The following is a 24,088-nucleotide window of genomic DNA, read 5'->3' on the forward strand; positions in this document are numbered from 1 at the left end:
TGGTTAGGAAGTTTTCCCACTAATATCGAACAAAATTTTCCTTTCTCTTACTTCTACCCATTGCTCCTAGTTCTTCCTTACAGAGCTAAGTAATAAAGGTCAACCTCTCTTTCCCATAACAGCCCTTCAAGTATTAAAAAACACCAACTAGCATAAGACCCCCTCTTCTCCAGGCTACATACCCTTAGTTTCTTCAAGTCATTCTCATGTAACTTGGCCTCAAATTTCCCCTTGTCTGGCATGCTCATATATCAGGGCACTGTCTAAAATCTGGTCCCAAATTGAGTACCATAATCTAGATGTGGTCAGACCAGGGCAGAATATTACAGGACTATCACCTCCCCTGATGTTCTGAATATTATTCCTTTATAAATGCAAGCTATGATTGCATTCTTTTTCTTGGCTACCATATCACTCTGCTGACTCATCATATATGCAGTTCCTTAGAACTCCTATAGATTTCTCACATGAATTTATTTCTAGCAATATAGGTATGTGTTTATCTAAAGACAGAAAGATCTAAGTATACAACTTGGGTTAATTTGGGTCCTGTTTATCATTCCATTTTAAGGGGGCTGCTAGGTGGTGAAATGGATAGAACATTGGCCCTGGAGCCAAGAGGACCTGAATTCAAATCTCACCTCAGACACTTACTAGTTGTGTGACCCTGGGCAAGTCACTTAATCCCAATTGCCTTAAAACATCTGGAGCCATCTCCAATCATCCTGATATATGTCTTGCCACTGACCTAGATGGTTCTGGAAGAGAGTGCTGTTGGGGACCTTGCACAGCCCTCCTTTACTTAAATCCAATTCAGTGCAAGTCATGACATCACCCCAAAGTCATGCTCCTCTTTGAGAATGAAGAACAAACAACAATAATTAAAAGGATAAACATTTGTTAGATTAAATAGCATACCATGCCTTTTTGGGGTTCAAATTTTGAAAATCCATGTTAGGTTGAGCCTTTGTAGAAAATATAAGATCAATGGAATCTCTAGAGACTTGGAAAATCAAACCTGTTTTCTCCACTAATAACTAAAATAAATTAAGGAAACCTCACTTCAAATAGGAAAATGGATGTATTGGATAATGAATGGTAAGATCATAGATGTAGAACTGGAAAGGACCTTAGAGAACATTGATTCTAAACTCTTCATTTTAAAGGTGAGACGCAGAGAAGTTAAGTCACTTCCCCAGGGTCACACATGTAGTAAGTGACAGAGGTGGAATTTAAAGCCAGATCTTTTCTGATTCCAAATCCAGTACTCTACCCCCTATGTAATGCCACCTCAAGAAGCGTAAACAAGATCCTAATTGTTGAATCTGTTAGCAGTCATTCCTTGTATGGACTTTTGGTCTTCAGCTGCGATAGGCACACCTGCAATTTACACATCTCTACCAACAGAGGGATTGAAAATGTACTCTAGGTGCAGCTAGGTGGCACAGTGGATAAAGCACTGGCCCTGGATTCAGGAGGATCTGAGTTCAAATCTGACCTCAGACACTTGACACTTACTAGCTGTGTTACCCTGGGCAAGTCACTTAACCCTCATTGCCCCACAAAAAAGAAAAGAAAAAGAAAGAAAAGAAAGAAACTGTACTCTATTTTACTAGTATAAAAAATAAACTGGCCCAACCAGTTGGATTTAGTTCCTGGAAAGGCCAAAGGATTTGCCTTGGGTTCTGTAGTCCAATAAAAAAATAAATGGTTTTATATAATGCTTTTACATGAACTCCTTTGAAAGGGAAGAAGATGGCTTCCTCCAGAAAATGGATCCACCAGGATTTCAAACCCTGCTAATGCCAGGCTTCTTCTTAAGCCACATTGGGCCCTCAGGACTTGGAAAGAAGCCAGGATGGATTCCACAGCTCTTTCTCTAGTGATTACTGAGGCTTGGGTTAGCCCAGCAGTACTGGTGCTAATGGTGAGGAGTGAAGGCAGTGAAGGGAGAGAGTCTGTGTCCATAGGGCTTCCACAGGACAGACTCCAGGCTGCCCAGCACTAAATAATCTCCTTTAATGAACGCCTTCAAGATTTCTCCTTTTTGGACCACCTTCCACTCAGCTCTATGGGGGAAATGGCCTCTTTTCTGACTAGCAAATGTCATGCCATTAGAAGTTTCTTTGACAGATGTACCCATAGAGACATTTTATTTAAAAACAAAACCCAAACCCTCTGACTCTCACTGGCAATGGAGTCATAAAACTGGGAGATATGTGTTTTCCAAAGGTGCTTGCCTCCAACACACAGAAACAGAAGGTGCAGTGGAAAGAGCTGGGCTTATAGACAGAGAACCTCTGCCACTTACTACCTTTAATCTTTAGCAAGTCACTTCACCCAGGGTCTTAGTTTCCTCATCTGTGAAATGAAGGAGGGGGAACTAGATTAACTCCAAGGATGCTTCTAGCTATAAATCTACAATCCTATGAACAATTAACCTATGGAATTCATTGCATAGAATCCTTCTGAATTTGCTGGGAGCCTTCCAGGATTCCTAGTGGACTCCTCATCCCTAGGTACACTGGGAATGGGTAGCTGTGTGTGGCTACTGCACCGCTTTTTGTCTAATGCTGGGAATTGCATCTTCCTTAATGGTTCAGAGTTTTAGGAGGAACACTGACCCTCCTCCTACCTCCCATCCAAGCACTGTGGACTCCAGAGCAGAGAAGCAGATAGCAACATATCCCAATTCTCCAGTCCGTGTCTGCCAATCCTACCACAACCCCTTTTCCCAGCCACCGTTTTCCAGTATGAAAGTCCATCAGATTGGAAAGCCATATAGAAATGAGCTGGAAAAATCCCAATCTCAGATGTAGATGGCCAAATCCCTCTGTTCAAAGGGAATGACTGGCCTGGGCCTTGTGGGTGGCTCAGTACTTGCTGCTGCCAGATCCCAGGTGGGAGGGAAGATCACCAGTGAGTACAGTTAGTCAGGTCCATGATACACAAGTACATGATGTTGGCACTCCTGTTAGGATCACAGCTTAGGGAAGCTAGTTCCACACAGGTGGGTGGCAGCAAGGGAAATAAAAACACTTTGCTACCTCCTTTCTCCTGTAGCATCACTGGCCACACCACAAAGCAGCAGTGGAAACAGCCCTTTATCCAGACTCAGAGGATTTGGATTAAAATCCTGATCTCACTTACTATCTGTGTGACCTTGGGCAAGTCACTTTCCTGCTCTGGGCCTCAGTTTCCTCATCTGCAAAATGAGGGGCTTGAACTAACTGATGTCTAAAGATCTTTCCAATCTCTAAGTCTATGTGCTTATTCTTAAGAATGTATACATAAATATGGGAGAAAACTAGATGAACGAAGATTTGGAATTCAATCCCACAATGACTGGATTGTCCCCCTTCTTCCCCTGTAGTCAGCTCTCCCAGCAGCAAGGTTCAAAGTGACCTTTCTTTGTTTCTGAGACAATATCAATGCATACCTTTGAGCCCACCTGAAGACCTGAAAATAATCAGGTTTTCTCTTAGATGGAAATAAAAACAAGTTTTAGAAAAACCTAGAGTAGGCTCTGATGTGTGTTAGTTTTACATAAGGGGCACATGTCATAACTAGGCTATATGTATTACCTCTGCCCTTTGTAATTCTGGTGAATACTCCCCCTGTTCACTCTTATAGAAACTTTCCTTTTTGTACTATCTTAGGACCATCTCCAGTCACTGGGTCTTCTGTTTCTGCTCTTAACAATTCCCCTGTTTCTAGAAATAAAGGTTTATTTTTTATTTTATTTATTTTATTTATTCTTAAAGGGATGGCTTTGAGTATTGGAATTTATTTTGTTAATTTTCATCACTGTTGCATTTTGAAGTGCCAGATGGCTACATTTAGGACCAATGTTTATTTAATTGTTCTGCATCTGAAAAAATATCCAAACAAAATATTGCTATTTTTTAATTTAGTTTTTCCTGGTGGACATACTCAATAATAGGGAAACCAGGAAATGAAAAATAGAGGCGGGGGGGGGGTAGAGTTCTTCAGGAATAAATGGATTATTTGTTCACATATCTTCTTCTACTCTTATTTGACCCAAAGAGATCAGAAACTATCTACTATTTACTAGTATAGTAAATTGATATTTCATAAGGCTACTCTCACTCAGGATAGGGAGGAAGGGTGGTAGGGAGGAAAGGGATGGCAATAAGTTGCTCTTGGCCTTCAGGGCCACAAAGTTAAATGAATAATTAGGTTAAATTCATAAGTTAATCTTTGCCCCTGACTTCACAGGTATGTTGATAGAGAATGAGACAATATATGTGAAAATGCTCTTAAAAGTATAAAGAACTATATAAACAGAATCTGTTATTAGAACTTAGATGTGCATTTCTCGGCAGGGAAAGAAATCAAAATTATGTTTGCTTTCAAGTATGGGGGTACAGGCATGTAATTCTTATTCTTGGGGGAGGTTGAGACTGGTAGCTTGCTGGAGCCTCAGAGAGCTGAAATGCAGGAGGGTTAAGAGCTGACTGGACATCCACACTAAATCTAGTACCAATATGGCAAAGGGAAGTGGGACAGGTTGAAGAAAGAACCAGGCTGCCTTCCACACCATAATGAGTTGGATCGGGCTATGCATAGTCAATAGATTTCTGGTCTGGGAGAAAGAGAGGGAGAGGGAAGGAGGGAGGGAGGCAGAGGGAAGAGAGATAGGGAGAGGGAGACAGAGGGACAGAGACAGAGAGACACAGAGAGAGAGACAGAGAGAGACAGAGACAGAGAAAGAGACAGAGAGAGAGAGAGAGAGAGAAAGAGGGATACAGAGAGACAGAGAGAGAGGGAGGGAGGGAGGGAGGGAGAGAGGCAGAGGGAAGAGAGATAGGTAGAGGGAGATAGAGAGACAGAGACAGAGAGAGACAGAGACAGAGAGAGAGAGAGAGAGAGAGAGAGAGAGAGAGAGAGAGAGAGAGAGAAATGAAAAAAAGGAAAAATATGCTTTTTGAATGTAACTATAATTTTCTTTTAATGATCTTGGGCTCTTTCGATTCCATAGTCTGTGGTATAGAATTTAATATACCTAATTATTTTACATGTTCATAAATGTATATATGCTGAATATATTCTGGAATAATTTGGGTCTACAAAGTGCTACAATTCAATTCAATTCTACAAAGATTTAAATGCCCTCTATGTGCAAGGAACTGTTCTTCTTTAGGGGATATACTGAGGATTGTTCATGGTTATTCAGTCTTGTCTGACTCATATGGTCTGTGGGGTTTTCCTGGAAAGGATAGTGGAGTGCTTTGTCATTTTCTTCTCCAGTGGATTAAGGTAAACAGAGGTTAAGTGACTTGTTCAGGGTCATACAGCTAGAGAGTGTCTGAGTCAGGGTTTAAGGTATTCCTGACTCCAGGCCCAGGGCTCTATCCACTGAGTCATCTAGCTGCTTCCATACTGGGGATACAAAGTCAAAAAGTAGTTCCTTCCCTTAAGGTGCATACCATCTACTAGGGAGATAACAGAATATATACAGATAAGTAAACACAAAGTGTATACAAAGTGAATGTAAAGTAACTGGGATGGGGGAAGGGGAAGTCAGTATATGGGTAGGCAGAGCACTAACAACTCAGGGCCTTGGCAAAGGCCTTGAGGAGAAAGTAGCTTGTGAGCTGAGCCTTGACATGAGCTAGGAATTCTAAGGGGCAGAGGTCAGGCAGGAGAGCAATACAGACACAGGACAAATCTAGACAAAAGCACATGTGGGAAATGTAATGTTGTAAGAAGGAATGACAGCCCAATCCTGACTCCAGGCCTGGAGCTCTATCCTCTTGACCATCTAGCTGCCCAAACTTGGGTTACTGAAGCAGATAGACACATCCACACACATACACATTTATGTATATGTATACATTTGTGTGTATGTGTATATGAGTATATATGTATTTACACATATACATATACACACATATATTATCGTAGAAAGTGGTTTATATTGTTTGAAGCTGTGGCAGGCATGTATGGATTGGGATTTGCATCTTTGGAAAGAACTCCCATATTGATGAGAACATAAATCTAATAATAATAGCGAACAATTCTATAGCACCTACTATGTTCCAGGCATATGCTAAGTGCTTTACAATTATTACCTCATTTGATCCTCATGACAGCTCTGGGAGGTAAGTGCTATTGTGATCATTTTGCAGATGAGGAAACTGAGGCACACAGAGGTTAAATGACCTGTTCGGAGTCACAAAACTCAGGAGTCTGGATTTGAACTCAGGTTTTTCTGACTGCAGGTCTGGTACTCTTATCTACTGAACCACCTAGCAGCCCCAGCAGTAAACTTTGTCTTAATTTCTTAATATAGCCAACTTTTCAAAGCTTAGGTACCCTATCAGTACTTTGTGGAGTCCGTCCTTGTTTGTCTAGCCACAGGTGCAAATGACTTTACTGATGTATCATTAATAACCCCTTTTCAAAGTTTAATGAATTTTCATCAACTTTTCCCCACCTCATTTGGCCAAAATTGACTGCACCATTCACAGATGGGACTGTTTGAAAAAAAGCCAATCTAGAATGCAAATTAGGAAAATTCCAGAATTTTTGGATTGCAAGGGACTTCAGAGTCCATACAATCTAACACTCATCCCAGAACAAGAATCTCCTCTACAACTTCCCCCAAAGGGGTCAACCTGCATTTGCTTAAATACATCTATTGATGGGGAACTCCCTACTTCCCGAGGGAAACCACCCAAGTTTTGGAGAGATCTAATTTTTCAGAAGCTTTTCTTGACATTCAAGCCTTGTAGCATGACATTAAGTCTGGAAAGGTCAGTTAGATCATGTGTCAGGCTTCTGGATAAGCTCAAGTATGGTCTGGGTCAAATTGTGGAGGACTTAAAACAGTCTCTGAGCTTCTTTCTCAAGCTCTGTGGTCAGACTGGTATAAAGGACAGGCTAAGTCTATATTATTTCCTAAAATGAATGAAGAACAAATAAAAGTTTAGGATAAGAAGAGTGTCATGATCATGCTAATACCTTTGGAAAATTAACAGAGACATAAAGGAATAGAAAAAGAATAAACCAAAGGTAAAGAGATTCATCAGGAGGCAATAACAATAGGACAGGCTGAGATCATATGTCTAGAGCTCAGCAAGACTTCAAGATCTGTTTCACCTCCCTTTGCTCCCCTCAATTTACAGATGAAGAAACTAGGGCCCAGAGAGTTTAAGCAACCTGCTTAGGTAAGCATCAGTGTTGGGATTTGAACTCATCTGTTGACTCTCTAGAGTCAGTGTTTTTCCTACTGTACCAATAGGTTAAGAACTTGGGTTCGATGTAGTGAGAATAAAAAAAATGGGAGGGATGAACAAGAGCTTTTATGGAAGTAGTAATAGCTATTATGCATATAGTACTCTAAGGTTTGCAAAAGCACTTTATAGATGTAAGCTCATTTTATCCTTACAAGAATAAAGTGAGGTAGATGCTATTATTATCCCCATTTTACAGATAAGGAAACTGATGCACAGAGAAGTTGAATGATTTGCCCAAGATCACAAAACTAAGTAACTCTCTGAGGTAGGATTTGAACTTAGAGTTTCCTGACTCTTCATCTACTGTGCCATTGACAGAACTTGGTTATTGGTTGTATTTTGTTGGAGACTGAAGGAGAGAAAGGAGCAAAAACTCACTTTCAAGTTTTGAAGACTTTATGGGAAAGGATTGCTTCACTTTGGTCTTTTGAATCCCCAGTGTTGCACAGAGTGGGTGCTTATTTAGTGCATGTGGAGTTGAATCAGATATGCTTTAACAGATACACCACGTATCCATCTTCGTTGAACATGTGTAGTACAATCTGGAATCCATGGAAATAGCCTAACCTACCCCTCCTATCACTTTGTATCTAGTAGTCATATGTAACTATACATGTACATGTCATCTTCACGGGCTAGACTGTAGACTTCCTGAGGACAGGGACTGTTTCACTTTTATCCTCCTGTCCCTAGTTCTTAGTATAGTGCCTGGCAGAGAGTAAGTGCTTAATAAATGTTTTTTAATTAATTGATGGTTAATCCCTTCAAGGTCACTAGGAGAGCTGATCATATTACTCTTTATTAGGTACCTTTGAGCTCAAAATTCTATGACTGTTATTCAAGAAGTTCCAAAGAAAGAGTTCCTAGTGTTCACACCTTAGGTTTTCACAATGCTTAAAGCAGGAGTTCACCTGGGATTCATGGACCCTTTCCCCTCAGGCAATATGTGGATAAATGAGAGGGGGTCCATGAACTTAGAAGGGGGAAAATTGCATAAATAAAAATATTTTCATTAGCCCCTAAATGCATGTAGCATTTCCTTCAATTATAAATTGAAAAGCCCTACATTTTTCTGAGAAGGAATTCATAGGGTTTACCAGACTGCCCAAAGGTCCCATGGGGGCAGCACTGGCGCTGGAGTCATGAGTACCTGAGTTCAAATTTGACCTCAGACACTTACTAGCTGTGTGACCCTGGGCAACTCACTTAACCCCAATTGCATTAAACATTCAGGGCCATCTCCAGTCTTCCTGATGTCTATCTTGCCACTGGACCCAGATGGTTCTGGAGGAGAGAATGAGGTTGCTGACCTTGCACAGTCCTCCCTCACTTAAATACAATTCATTGAAAGTCATGAAGTCATGACATCTGTCATGGTCCTCTTTGATAATGAAGGACAAACAACAACAAAAGGTTCCTTAGCATAAAGAGCTAAGGAACTGATTTAGAATGAGCATGGCCTTTCTTGTGTCAACAATCAATAAACCCCCACTGTGGTACCAGGCACTGTACTAAGGGCTGGGAAAACAAGTGAAAAGAGAAAAGATATTCCCTGCCCTCAAGGAGGGCAAAGGGAGAAGACAATACACAGAGGAAAGATGAAGTGGGTGAGTGGGGAAAGGTGGAGTGGGGGGTGGGCCATGAGATGTCTGAGGAGATGTCAGTCCTGTTCCTCTGTCCCAGTGGAGAACTTTATGGCTTCACCTTCCAATCCGAGGCAGTGCAGAAACTGGATGAGGTGTGAGTAACAAGGCTGATTGGATCTTGCAGGATGAGGAAATTTCCCAATAACAAGTTAACTAGGAGCACGTGGAGAAACCAAGGGAGTCCAAAATGAGTGCAGCCAGATGAGAAATTGTGCCTAATCTGCCTCCTTTGCTGTGATTTTAACCCACTTCCTCTTCTTCATCCTTAGTGGAGATTGTTTTATAAGATAAAAAGGTAGCCAGGCATTGTTTGCCATGCAGTAACTTCAGACGAGTAAGAATGTGACTTCATTGCATCTCTGTATGCCACATTGTTCAAACACTTGAAAAAGTGTAACCTTTGAAACTTAGTTCAGAGGCCACCTGTGTAGGAGGATTTTCCTGATTTTCCAAGTTGCTGATGGAAAGGAAAATAACCTTCTCTTCTAAGGTTACTTTGTATATATGTATATGTATTATGTATATACCTAATTACCTATGTGTTTTTTCCCACCATTAATATATAAGCTCCTCTGTAGCAAGAACTGTCTTCAATTTCTCTTTGTACCCCATGCCTTCCCACCTGAACCAGTACCCCAGCCCTAAACCAGACACTATGATGAACCATCCACCCAGGCCTTCTGCCACAGCATTCATGCTGCCATCCTTTTCCTTCATTCCTTGCTCTGGGAATACAGTAATCCACTCAATAGTACCATTGCTTCTGGAAAGGGTATTAGGATTGACTGGTCTATCCTTCCACTCACCATCCCTTGTGATTGCTCAGGACAAAATTCCTTTCCCCTGGCCACCACAATCCATGTACTATCTCCCTCTATTAGAAAGTAAGTTCCATGAGAACAGAGGCTGTCTTGTGTTCTGAATTGGTATCTTTGTCACATAACACAGTCCCTAGCTCATAGTAAACACTTAAGAAATGCTTTTTCAAAAAAAAAGATATGCTTTTTCATTTATTGGTTCATTCATTCTTCCATCCATTCATCTCATCATTCATTCATTTATTCATTCATTCATTCATGCGTGCATTTAAATCTACCTCTCTAAAACTTCTATCCCTTGCTCCTAGCTCTGCTTTTTAGGACCAAACAGAAGTCTAACCCCCTCTCCACACATGACAATCATTCATCCAAAGGGAAAGTCAAGGATGTAGGGAAAGAGGCAAGATCATTCATAGAAGAGCTGAGAGTGGAATATAGATGTCCTTGCCACGTTGGTCTATTCTAGCACTTGGCATCTCCATCTCAATGTCCTGAGTCATCTTTGATCATAATACCTCTTCCTCGCATGTGCCAGCAGATGTGTATATGTATGAAGACCTGTTCCCCTCCCCCATTGCCCTTCTACTTGGATATGCCAGCTTATTAACCCATTTCGAATGAGGAGAACAGGAAAGTGCCCCTCATAAGCAAGCAGCATATGGAAGCCCTGCTCTAAACCCTAGCTCCCCTTCTCATAGAGAAACGTCTATGGAGCAGAGGTGCTGTATAGTGTGGTACCCAATGGGCTCTGCCACATGTCAAGGTCACCTACTTGTGCTCTCCATCTTTTCCTTCCTTGGTCTTCTCTTTGCCTTTGCTGAGCCAGGAAGAAACAAGGAGATGAATATGCATATGTGCACCAACACATGCACTCATAGACACAATATACCAACATACAAATTAGAGACTGGTAGGAACCATAGCCCATGGTCTTGCCCCGAGCCCAGCTTTTCCCAGGGATCTCCTGTCTCTGAAATGCTTCATTCCTTTTCCTACTTCCACATTCCCGGAAGGATTAACTTACAGTCAGGATTGATACATAGTCATCTTTACTAGGGGAACAGAGAGACAGTTACCCCAGGGACATCCTTGGAAATAGAGGATGAAGGGATCATCAACCTCAACATAGCTCAAATAAATGGGATTTGGGAAGAGAGAGGAGTGGGGTGCAGCTGCCCAAATGATACTCCTTGGAGAACCAGGAAGTTTCTGTGGGTAGGACCTAGTGGTATTTCTCTGAGATAAGACTTCCTGAAGCAGCCGGAACATCCTTCCAGGTCAAAGGGTCATAGACTTGGAGCTCGAAGGGGCCTTGGAGTCCCTGGAGTCCAATCCCATTTATTTTACAGCTAAGGAAACTGAGGCACAGAGAAGTTAAGTGACTTTTCCTAAGTGTCTGGGGTTCTTGGTGGCTATGCCACATCTTCTCACCACCTCTGGTGGAGAGAAACTCCTGGTTTGCAGGTGATCTGAGAGCTAGATTTCCCCAATATGTAGTACTAGGGATCAGACTGCAGTAGTCCCAGATCTTCATGTAAGGAAGCAGTGCAGTTAATGGTGGACCTGGGGCTATGTCCGTTACTGCTTGGATTCCTTACCAACACTGCCCTTCCTTCAATTTCCCTCTCTGACCTCTGTGAGTCACCTTCACATTCTTACATGTGTATTGCTCCACACAAATGAATGGAAGACTGAACCTTCCCTTTAGTTCTGTCCTACAGGAGCTCAACTGGAGTGGGAGCTCAGCCACAGACCCACAGAGGAAGTCTCTGCTGGAGAAAGGAGTAGGGGTGGCTTTTATTCAAATGCCCAGAACATGCCAGTTTCAGAGCAAGGGGATATTCCAGTTTGTCTATAGGGGTCTGGCTTTCAAGCCAGAAAAAGTTTCTGGACATCAGCCATATTGCTTTGGTGCTCTGAGAGAAGGGAAGTTAAGGCAGTGGGGAGGGGAGAAGGAAGAAAGACGGGTTCATTATTGTTCCCCTTTCCTCCATTTCAGACTCTGTGTTTATGATATCGCTGAAGGTCAAACTCTGGCCAATGTCATCATTAGGTGGCTAACATTTACATTAACAGGGTGAATTTGTTTTGTCTTTAAACTACTGGACATTAAGCAGGCTTCTGATTAATGTTGGATTGGATGGTTGCTGTCAGCACTAATCAGGTCAAAACTCTCCATATATTCTTTTGGCCCAGCTCAGTAATGCCTGGTGAGATCACAGAAGAGAAATGTTCATCTGGTCCTATAACCTCTGTGGGCACAGTCTTGGGCATGAAAGACCCAGTTTGAGTAAAAAGGGCCCCTGAAAGTGGTGAACATCTCCCAGATGTACCAACAAAGGAACCACAAATGGCAAATGGGGTCCCCTCATGGAGAGGTCAAAGTAGGGGCAGGAAGTTGGGGTTAGTATACCTGAATGATAGAATATGATGCTTTTTCTCTTTCCCTTTGGCTTTTGCTCTGAAATCAGAGAAATATGAGGCTAGTACCAAGTAAGAACGAAAGTACAAATATTGGTCTTCAGTCACACGGAATGCCCCAAGACATACAGTTCATACCAAACCTGGGAACACCACAAACAACCCTTCTCCCTATTTCCTCCTAACACATAGTTTCCCCCTTCCCCACATATATGCACACAAAGCTTCATAGCTGGCAAATCAAGTACACCCAAACAGAAAGAAACAGAAACACTTTTAGAGTGTGGTAGTAGATGGGGAGGAAGAATGAGGTCTTGGAGCCAGGAAGCCATCAAGGATGGTTGATCAATGAGCCCTGGTTTATTCAGGGAGACACTGGGACAAACTGAACTCAAATTCAGACCCTTCCCTCCCTATAACTTTTGCTTGTTTTATGTCTCCTTCCCCACATGCCAAGTTGGCCTGGTTATTTTCAGATGAGACTTTGGTGTCTTGAGATGGGGCTGACCCTTACCCCATTGTCATCTTCTTCACACTCTTTGAGCTATTTGGAGACTGGAGCTGGGGACCACCTCTTAGAGTTGCCCCCTTCACCCAGAGGAAGTTTGTGTCCCAGGGACAAGACAAATAAGAGGCTTGCTGGATGTGCTTTGGAAAGCTATCCAATCTAGCCTGAGCCCTCTCTATCTCTGCTGCTTAGTCTCTCTGGCTTCTTTCCCTCTGTGTTATTCATAGGATGTAGAGGACTCGGAGATCATCTGGTTCAAACCCCTCATATTACACATAAGAAATTGAGGCCCTGGAAAGTTAAATGACTTTCCCAAGATCATACAATTAGTATCATAGATCCCAAACTGACAGGGATCTACCCAGGTGGTCTAGAGACCACTCCCTGCCCTCCCCCTTCAAACTTTTAAAAGTGACTTTTCCAAGGTCACATGGGTAGCAATGTCAGAGGTGGCATTTGAACCTAGATCCTTTGATCTGGAGGCCACACCTCCCCCCCCCCGCCCCCAAACAGGTGACTTCTATCTTTCTGCTTCTGCTTCTCTTGGATTGTTTTCCTCTAGGTTCAAGTATGAATTTGGACAATCCTTAGTCTCAGCTGAAAATTGGGGTCAAAGTGCATTTGGCTGTGAAACTACCCTATTTTAGAAGTGCCTGGGGTTATTAGATTAGAGGGAATGACAAATTCCCTCAGAGTTAGGGCATAACTCTGGAAGCCCTCATCTCCTTCTGGAAGTTTCAGCACAGAGCAAAGTGGATGGTGTTGGGAAGTCAGGGTGGAAGTTGAGGGGGAAAAAACAACACATTCCCTTCTAATGGTGGGGATTCCCATACCTCCTGATATATATATATATATATATACACATATATATACATATATATATATATATATAAATTTTGGTGCAGTAATGAGGGTTAAGTGACTTGCCCAGGGTCACACAGCTAGTATGTCAAATGTCTGAGCCTAGATTTGAACTCAGGCCCTACTGAATTCAGGGCCCGTGCTTTATCCACTGTGCTACCTAGCTGCCCCCCCAGCCCCGCTATATTTTCAAAACTTATTTTGCACACATGCCTGTGCACTCATGCTTAGGCACATCACCACTGCACACACCCCCTCTGTGAGCACACTCCCCACTCCTCCTCCACCCCCATGCAGTTATACCCAACCTCCCCAGGGTCCCAGGAAGAGGAGCGAGGTACCTGACTTCTGCAGGGTCCCCACTGGAATAGAAGGATCATTAGTAAGAAGGCCAGGTAGTCAAGGACAAAACATCCCCCTTTTCATCTCCCTACCCCCGGCCAAGGAGCCCAATGCTGTTGCCATTTGCATAACAGAAGTCCCTTTGGCCTCTGGCATCCAGGGAAAAGAAGGTAAAAGTAGCAACAGAATAAGTCAAGAAAGAGTGGGAAGACCAAGATGAACAGACATAGGAGTGATAGGATATAAGGAAGAAGAAATTCAAGACTTCAGTATTCTAGAACTCGCACCCAAGACTAAAGTTTGGGATCCTGACCAGTTCCTTGTTTGATATAGGAGTGATTGGACTTAAGCACCGGCTGACATATGAGTATTTGTAATTGACACAGAAATTAACAACACCTAGAGCCAGGCAGTGCTGGGCATCTTGAGTGTATGTGTGTTTATATATGTGAACGTGTGTAAATGAGCAAGCTTTATGCAGGAAGAATTTGATAGGATCTCAGATTTGTTAAGATTTTGTGGGGAGAAGTTGAAAGGTCCAGTTTTCAGAACCTTCTCTTGACAATCATCAGATCTTTGTACCAGAGTGTATATGCTTTTGTTCAATAGAATCATCACAGATATATTTGGGGACATTTCCAAAAGCATCTGAGTAAAGGTGAACAATATGTAGGGCATGACCTTCCACCCCCATAAGGAAGCTGAAAAAGCTCTTCACCCTGTTAGTGTTAGAAGAGCTGTTGGTGATGAGATTAAGAGGATAAGGTAGATGATGGGGAGAGGCAATTTCAGGGACAGATTCATGGCCTGGATATTGGGTATTTCCCAAGGTTTGGAGAACCATCAATTCATTGGATGTGAGGATTTCAGAAGGAAATAGGAAGAATAAGGCATCCCCTGGTTTTAGGGAAAGGACTAGAGATAGAAAAAGAGCCATTCAGAGGAAAGTTAGGGTGTACAAGCATTAATGTCTATTAAATAAATGAATGAGGCAAAATAGGCTTTGAGGACTAGCTAGTGAGTGAGCCTGTGGTACCCAGGAGGAGAACTCCAGTAATATTTACTGGCACTAGATAACTACCAAAGAGAAGAGAGATTGAGGAAAAACCTAGGCCCAGAGCTTGGGCAAAGTGGGGTCAAGAGCAGATAGTATTGAGGTTTCTTGTAAAAGTGTTTCTCCTTTTGGGGGTGGGGTGGGGTGGTTGAATCAGATTTCTGACTTAATTGGTATAGGGATAGGAATGGTATTGGGACCTTGTAGTCCCAATGAAGTCCCTAGCAATGCAGAATTGTCTGGGAGAGGTTGTGACTTATCCAGGGTCATTTAGAATGTATTATAGGTGGGACTTGAACCCAGGTCTTCCTGATTCTAAGGCCAGCCCTCAATCCACTATTCCAGGCTGCCTTCTGTGTTTATCTCTTTACCAATCATATGCCCCTAGTAAAAGTAAGCTGCTTGGTGGCAGAGACAATTTCGTAAATTACCTTTGGATCCCCAGCACCTAGCTTGGTTGGATTGGGTCAGCTTGAAGTGGGTTGGGGAGAGAGAACGAGTAGGGTTTCTAGAGGATTTCCAGGGACTAAGAAAATTGGTGCCCGAATCCACCCTGTCTCTGCAACTATAAATTCTGTGATCTTCTGATTCTATGATTTGGCCTTTGGTAAGGTTTGGCTGAAGAATTCCAGGGACAGGCTCTGGATAACCAAACAGCAGGGCTGATGAAGCCCTCAAGGTTGTTTAGGATGACAGAGACAGAAAGATTTTCCCAGACTTCTCTCAATGGGACCCCAAGTTCAAAAAGGACTTTAGTGACTCTGGCTAGTGATCTGTTCCATCTGCATAACCTTGGACGGCAGATGGGGTGGTAAAGAGATGCCCCCGCAGGAACTCACCATATTAGTCTTGTTTCACTGTCCAAGCTAAAAGAAGGTAAGACAGCAATGAGATCTATTACGCTGCTGAAGACACAGATTTCCCCCGCCCCCCCCCCCCTTGATGATTCTCTTCCACCTTTCCCCCTAGGTCTCACCGACTCCCCCCTGTAAGAATGTGTGCCTCCATCACATCTACATTAAGAGGAGAAATTGAAGGACAGAGAAATAGAATGATTTGCTTAATGTCACGTGGATAGTAAATATCAGAATCAGGATTTGAACTCAGCTCTTCTTATCTCATTTTAAAGAATGGTTTTTAAGAAAAGCTATAGGGGCAACTAGATGGCACAGTGGATAGAGCACCGGCCCTGGAGTCAGGAGTACCTGAGTTCAAATCCGGCCTCAGACACTTAACACTTACTAGCTGTGTGACCCTAGGCAAGTCACTTAACCCCAATTGCCTCACTAAAAAAAAAAAAATACTATTAAAAAAAAAAAAAAGAAAAGCTATAAGGGCCTTTGGATTCCCAAAGATAAACCAAGGAGGACTGGTACAAATCATTCCTCCTCACCAACAGTTTTTTCATGAAAGAAGGAAAGGGACAAAGATATAGAAAGCCAGGGAGGATCTTAGAATCAAGATTGCAGTGTTTCAAGAGCACCTATCCTAAGGATCAGATGTGTCCTCATTTCTCCCATTCCTTGGACTAGACCCTTGACTACAAATGCTTCTCCAGAGTCTCAGTTTCCTCATATTAATTTGAATCAATCCCTTCTTTGCCCTTGCCAAACTCTAGAACTTCCTGTGTCCACATAGAGCCCTTTGTGGATGCAGAAACTATTTTATTCCCTCAAGACCCCAGAACTTTAAAGAGCCTGGTTTCTCCTACACAAGTCCTTTTTGTTTGTTTGTTTTTTTTGCTTTCCCCTAATTTCCCCTAATTTTTAGCCCTCATCCCACCCCACCCCCACCCCAATTAATTTTTACACATTGTGGATTTGTTTTTCTATGTATTCATTGTTTTCCCCAAGTAGAATATAAATTCCTTGAGGACAGATATTATCTCGTTTCTGCCTTTAAATCCCAAGCACAGTATCTGACACTTTTTATGGGTGTGTGTGTGTGTGTGTGTGTGTGTGTGTGTGTGTGTGTAGAACCTGACCTGTGGTATTATTGGTATAAGGAACTCCCAGGAAAGAAAATCCCTCTATCAATGTAGATCAGCAATTATTCTGCTATTTATGGTCTCAGGGAGTCACAGGGCGGGGGGGGGGGGGGGTGTCTGAGATCATAAATGACTTGCCAGAGTCACTTAATCAGAGTGTTTCTGAGGTAAGACTTGAACCCAGGTCCCCCTGGTTCTATATGCCATATCAGGCTGCCTGATATATAATAGGTACTTAATCACTGTTTATTGAATTGGCATGCATTCTCCAGTTTCTTCCCAGTACCTTAGTGGAAGCCATAGAGCTAGTAATCTCCAGCTCTGCCTAGTTCACTTTGCCAGGAGCTTGTTGGTCAGTAGCCTCAGTCCTCTTTGGCTCATTCCCTCCCTGTCCCAATAGGAGAACATAAACTAGACTCTGGGAAAATCTTACCAGGGCAATTCGACTCTCCCAGTTCTTCTTGCCAAAACAGGGTTATTTCACTCATTGCTCACCCCTGATTCCTTCGGCTCTACTTCCCCATGACCTTTAATCCCAGTTCAGAGGTCACCTTGAAGATGACATCTCTCCAGGTCCCAAAGCAAGGTCTTTGGGGAATTGGTCATCAGGAGAATGCTGGGAGGAGCCTGCCTGGGTCTCCTCGTCACTTCCATGGAAAGGGGTTTCTCAGGGTGTTGGGACTGGGATGTAGGGGCATGGAGGAGGAGAATGGTGTCAGTGCTAAGTCCCTTTGTAGCACTGCCAAATCAAGAACAGACCATAGATTTAAAGCTGGAAGGGATCTGGCAAGCCATCTTGTCCAAACTCTTCATTTTTTTATTATTATTTTTTTAGGGGGCAATGAGGGTTAAGTGACTTGCCCAGGGTCACACAGCTAGTAAGTGTCAAGTGTCTGAGGTCAGATTTGAACTCAGGTCCTCCTGAATCCAGGGCCGGCGCTTTATCCACTGTGCCACCTAGCTGCCCCAAAACTATTCATTTTACAGATGAATAAATGGAAGCTTTCGAGAGGGGAAATGATTGGCATAGGTAAGTAGTAATTATTACCCTAAGGTAGATCATAGGAACAAAGATGGAGAACTGCAAGGGACCTTAGAAGGCATCGGGCCATAGCATCCTCAGTTTGGAGCTGGAAGGGACTTAGAGGTCATCTGATCCAATTCCCTCATTTTACAGATAAGCAGCCAAGGTCCAGAATGGGTAAGTGAAGTGCCCCAAATCACACAGCTGGTAATTGAAAAGCCAAGATTTGGGCTCAGGTCCTTCCACTCCAAACCCAGTACTAACTTCCCCAACAGGTGTGTACACACACATACACCCTCACACACATATACAGAAACACACACACACACACACACACACACACACACATCCTGAGGCTATGGTGGTGATACCTGAAGGTCAGGGAGCACTGGCTGTTGTTGTCACCCTGTCCCAGATCGTTGTCACTGTGATAAAAGTCCTCCTCCTCCTCCTCCTCTTCTTCTGCCCTGGGAGTGGCCACATGAAGATGGGAGGGGGACAGGTTGGAGCTTTGCCTTTGACTTATCTATGAGGGTCAGAGGCCCTTTTCCCTTTCCCCCACCCTAGACCACCCACTCTTATCCCTTCAGAGAATTCTGTTGAGGTACATGGGGAACCTTGCTTTTCATATCCAACCTAGATACTTTCCCTACCACCTTCTCCTCCGCTCCTCTCCCAAAAGACCAAGGGAGGAATTGGTTCAGAGTTCACTCTCCTTTTTTTTTTTTTTTTTTTTTAGTGAGGCAATTGGGGTTAAGTGACTTGCCCAGGGTCACACGGCTAGTAAGTGTTAAGTGTCTGAGGCCGGATTGGAACTCAGGTACTCCTGACTCCAGGGCCGGTGCTCTATCCACTGCGCCACCTAGCCGCCCCTCTCCTTTTTCTTAAATAGGATGACATTAAAATGGTCCCAGAGTGAATGCTTTTGTCTTATTATTATTATTTTTTTTTTGTGAGGCAATTGGAGTTAAGTGACTTGCCCAGGGTCACACAGCTAGTAAGTGTTAAGTGTCTGAGGCTGGATTTGAACTCAGGTACTCTTGACTCCAGGGCTGGTGCTCTATCCACTGCGCCACCTAGCTGCCCCTTGTCTTATTTTTAAAGGCCTCTCAGAGGAGGGTTTTTGTAAGCCCATTGGTGGATTCTTTAGTTTTCCTGGGACCCCTAAAATCAAGAGATGTTAGAAGAACCTTAGAGGTCACTTTCCCAAATCTCCATTCACAGGTCAAGAAACTAAGGCCAAGAACAGTTCCATGACTTGTCTAATGTGACAGAGCATTTCATGGCAGAGCAAGGACTAGAACTCAGCTCTTATTTCCTGAGTGTCTCATTCTACCATGCCATCCTACCTTCCAGAAGTCCTTGTACCCAGTCTGAAACTACAGTTCATGTTTTCCCCTTTGTGGAGATAGATATCTTTGGGGAATTATTATTTCTAAATATGTGGATGGTCATTAAATCAAGTGAACTTTTCTCAGCCTATTTCCTGAGAGCATAGATTTAGAACTGGAAAAGACCCGAGAGGTTGTCTGGTCCAGCTGCATCATTTTATAGATGAGGAAACAGAAGCCCAGAGAAATGAAATGACTTGACCAGAGTCACAGGTGGGGCAGGTTGCAGAAACATGTTTTGAGCTCAGGCCCCTTGACTACAAATCCAGTGCTCTTCTCACTGTACCATGTTACCGTTCCCTTCTTGGACCTCTAGCCATATAAGTGATCTCTCCTCTTTGGTCTACAATGGATCAAAAGATGATTGGGGTCCAAGAAGAGCGTGAAGCATAGTAAAAAATGTACTTGGATTCATGTTGCTTCCATCTCCATCCTTAGCTTCATTGTAATAGTCTTTGCTGCTTCTGCTGTAGCAACAATTAGCATCATTCATCATCTCCCTGTTCTAGACCCCTTATTCTCTCGGAGCTTGGGTGGAATGGGAAGGAAGGAAGCAGAGGAAGAAGAGCATGGCCATGGGGTATAATCACATGATCTCTTCTTGACGTTGATAAGTTAGAATTTCTTTCAAATGATTTAGTCTATAAGACAAAGGTTGGCTAAATAAGTTAGTACGGACCTGATCCTAAGGAGGATGTTTAAAATGAATTCAAACCTGTTTTCAAACTTTAAGGCCTGAGAAAATTTTAGAAATACCTGCTTACTTATTGTCATTCCCTATGCTCATTACAAATCATCCTTAATTATTCACTAAGACCATTTCCCCCCAAGGATGTTTTAGGTAACACTCAGGATCATAGCATTTAGAACTAGAAGGAACCTTAGAGATCATCTATTCCATTTGTATCCATTTTACAACTGTGGAAACTGAGACCCAGATAAGGCAGGTGACTTATCCAAGGGTATACATGGTATAAGTATTAAAGCCAAGATTTGAACCCATTTGGCCAATTTATAAGGAGAGATCCTTATAAGAATGGTTGCTTTTTGAATAAAATTAAATGGTGTTAGGCATCAATCATGCTTGGTCCAACGTACTGCCTAGTTAGTGTGAGGGAGGACTTTCTTTGCTGAAAAATATAACAGAGAGTCCTAGGATCATAGATTTAGAGCTCAGTAGGTCCTCAGAGTCCATATGCTCTAATATTCTCATTTTATAGATAATAAACTGAAGCCCATGGGGGTTAAGAGACTTGCCTTAAGTCATATAGGTAGTAAAGAATGGAGTCCATTTTTTAACCCAGGTCCAAATACTGGCTCTTTCTGTCATGTGGCCTCCTACTATACATTGGCCTGGGGATTTACTTGTACCTGATTACTCTGGATTTTTACCTTTATACTTCAGATGATTATGCCTTCAATTATGCCTGGTGCTAATTGGTTGGTTGATCTATTCATAGGATTTAAAGAACAAGATATTCTTTTGGTGCCTCCTTAGAGATGCCATGAAGCTGCCTTAAGATCAAGGATTGGAGGTCTAGACCTGAAAGAGACCTTAAATACCATCATTTTACAGCTAAGGAAACTGAGGCCCAGGGAGTTTCACAGTATACTTCATGGGTACACAGGCAGCCAGTTTTCATATGTAGGAGCTGAGGCTCAAAAGATGCAACATACTTTTCCTTCCTATCTCATTACCTCAGAGAGTGGACTAAGGTAGCTTTGGGTTTTTTCTTCTCTTATCCCAGCTCTCAGGGCAGAATCCTGAGATTTCTTTCCCTTTCTAAGTGCTGGTTTATGAAAACTTTGTTTTAAAGAAGAAAATTATGCAGGTAGGTTCTTTCTTTCCCTGAAGAAAAGTTGAGGCCAGTTGGGGCTTTAGCAAGTTACATGGGGCTACTCTGGTTACCAGACAACTGTGATTCCTTGGGGGTCTCCTCAGATACTTCTGACCTTTGAGCTTGCTCTTTGCCTTCCAACTAGCCCAGTTTGGAACTGCCTTTCAAGCAAGTGATGAGCTAATGGACTAACTTTGCTGGAAGAGGTTGCTACCAACCAAAGTTGGTAACTCTGCTCCCATTCAAGTCTGAAGCAATTTTCCTTGAAGGACAACCCTGTGCCCCGTGGACTGTATGTGAAGAGGGAGATGTGGCTCCCAGTTTGCTAAGAGGCCTCTGAACCAAAGGTACTCAGCATCTTCATAAATGAGCAGAGTTTGGAGAGATTTCAGAGAAGTAGTTTGAGAGAGAGACACAAACTTCTCTTCTGAAGTGTCATCCAGTAGTCTCTCCAAAGTCTTTGCCTATCTATTTAGGTTCACAATGTCTTCAGCTCAGTGGTCTCTCAGCCAGTCAGGAGTCTTATCTTCTTCATATACATTCCATAGACCAAAGGACTGTCCTTTAGGGAAAACCACTCTAGATTTGAGCAGGAGTAGTGTTACAATTAAAACACTGGGTCCTCACCCAATGCTAGCATTCTCTCCTCCATCATTCCCATCCTAGCAACCATTCTTCTCTCAATTTCTGTATTGCTTTTAAAAGAAGGAAATTCTTAATGTCAGTAAAGGGGAAAGTAGAGCCCCAGGTTAGTTTCATGATAGAGAGTACACAACATGCCTAGGGCTGGTCCTAATAGACATCAGGTCAGTTCCTAATGAAGAGTTTTGTGTGGTCACTCTCTCTTTAGTCAATTAAAAAAATTTAATTTTATAGAAGTTTTTTCTTCTTCTGGGAAATCACTGGTTATTAACTATAGGCAGAAGCCTTCCTTCTCTTAGGATGTAAGTTCCTTGAAGGCAGGTCCTGTTTTTTGTTTTATCTTTGTATCCGTAGAGCTTAGCAAAATGCCTGGCATATAGTAGGCATTGTAATAAATGCTTGTGGGATCAGACTGGATCTTAGTCTGGTGGTGTGAGGAGAGCAGAAGGAAATAAGATGACTAGGAAATGGGATCTGTAGATATGCCCAGGGAGAGGAGGATTTTTTTATAAGGTGAATGATTTTTGCAAGCCTTAACAAGGTTGCCCCAGCACTTTCATAGCCATAGAAGGGAGTCTCCTGGCATAAGCAGGCTTCATTGTTTTGTTCCTATGGTATGTATGGCTGAGCTTCCCAATCCTAAATGGAAAGGAGATGTCTGGGGGATTGTCTTGCCCAGGAAGGAGCCTGAAGCAATGGTCTCTCAAAGGCTTATCCTAATTCTGGAAACCATAAGTTATTTCTTCCTGTCCAGCTCACCTGTTCCTGTTGTGGCTAGTGGGATCACTTAGGACCTAGTGCCCAACCTTTCTTATTGGACACTCACATCTAGAATCTCTTAACTCAAGGTAGGGGAGAAAGTTGACTCTCTCTCATGAGACCCCTGCCCTCTCTAGGTCAATTCACTTTATATGAGGCACATGATTCTCAGTTGACTTCTGGAAATGAAAATTGCTAGGGGTAGGACAAGGAGTAGGGGTGGGGGTAGATCCACAAAGAACTGCCCTTTCTCTTCTTGTTCATCTCTTCTCAAGTGCCTCTAATAACAACCAATATTTATGTAGGTGTTTAGGGCTTGCAAAACACTTTGCTTACATTATCTCATCTGAATCACTTGCAACAGCCCTGGGGCAATAGTTAAGGTGGTTATTAATATTCCCATTTTATGAATATGGCTACTGAGGTTCAGAGACAGTGATTCACCCAAGGTCATACAGCTTAAAAAGGCAACAGCCAGGACTCTAAGGGAAGTATTTGAATCCCACGTCCTGTGCTTGCTGCCCATAAACCTATAAACTATACAAGAGCCTTGGGGAATCTGAGGACATTCACAACCCAGGTTTTCTCCTAACCATAAGGCAGAAAGGTTTGGAGCAGAGATGCTACTTATGGAAGCACAGAGACCAGCATGTGTCTCCTCCAGGGGAGGTGATCAGTGGTGTGGACCCAATTCTTGGCACCATTCAGGTGACCATGATAGAGCCACGCCCTGCACATATTGGAAAGTTCCCAGTATAGCATAGCTGCCATCTTATTACCTCCGAAAACTCTTCTCTCCAGGCTGACGGGAACCACGGTGGGAACCTGGGAGCAGGCCATCTGTCTCCTGGCTGTCCTTCTCTTCCCCTTGTAGAGAGTCATCCCCTAGGAATTCACCATCATTCCAGGAGCCCACAGTGCCATCAGCTGCCTGGTACCGGACCTCCACACATATGCTGGTCTATAAATAAGAGGGTAGAGGCAGGATATGAATACCTGGAAGCTGAGAAACCAGCAGTGGAAGAGGCAGAACCTGTGGTCACTTCATGATATGCCTCCGAGGGCTGAGGCATCTTGGGAGCTGAATTGGATGTCCACTCCATTGCTCAGATTACAACTCAGCTCCCTACACATTCTGGTTCATGACTGTATGAATCCCCTTAGGCCAACCTTGAAAGTAAGTATTAGAAACTTACCAACACACCATCTGAAAAGCAATCTGGGAAGGATCTTGGGTGTAGGAACTTCTTCCATCAGATTGTAACTTCCTATGTCTCACTAATAATAAAACCCAGCATTATATAATGCCTTAAGTTTCATAAAATATTTCATAAGTATTATATTACTTTGTCCTCACAACAACCTTGGGAGATAGATGCTATTATTATCTCCATTTTACAGATGAGGAAACTGAGGCAAATAGAGATTAAATGACTTGCCCAGAGTCACACAACTAAAAATATCTGAGGCTAGATTTGAACTCAGGGTGTCTTGACTCTAGGTCCAAGACTTTATCTAGCTGCCTCTCACTTATT

At 42.9% G+C, this 24,088-nt stretch overlaps 1 protein-coding gene across 6 annotated transcripts in view; it reads right to left on the reverse strand.

The window, feature by feature from the left end:
- The window catches only part of OTOF (otoferlin), a 185,015-nt gene that overhangs the window by 91,146 nt on the left and 69,781 nt on the right, over positions 1-24,088 (reverse strand). For all 6 annotated transcript variants that reach the window (XM_043987816.1, XM_043987814.1, XM_043987817.1 and 3 more), the window contains exon 5: positions 23,333-23,514. In XM_043987816.1, coding sequence (XP_043843751.1) covers positions 23,333-23,514 — 182 coding nt within the window. The remainder of the gene's footprint in view (positions 1-23,332; positions 23,515-24,088) is intronic.

Source organism: Dromiciops gliroides, chromosome 2 (genome assembly GCF_019393635.1).
Source record: "Dromiciops gliroides isolate mDroGli1 chromosome 2, mDroGli1.pri, whole genome shotgun sequence".
NCBI lineage: Eukaryota > Metazoa > Chordata > Mammalia > Microbiotheria > Microbiotheriidae > Dromiciops > Dromiciops gliroides.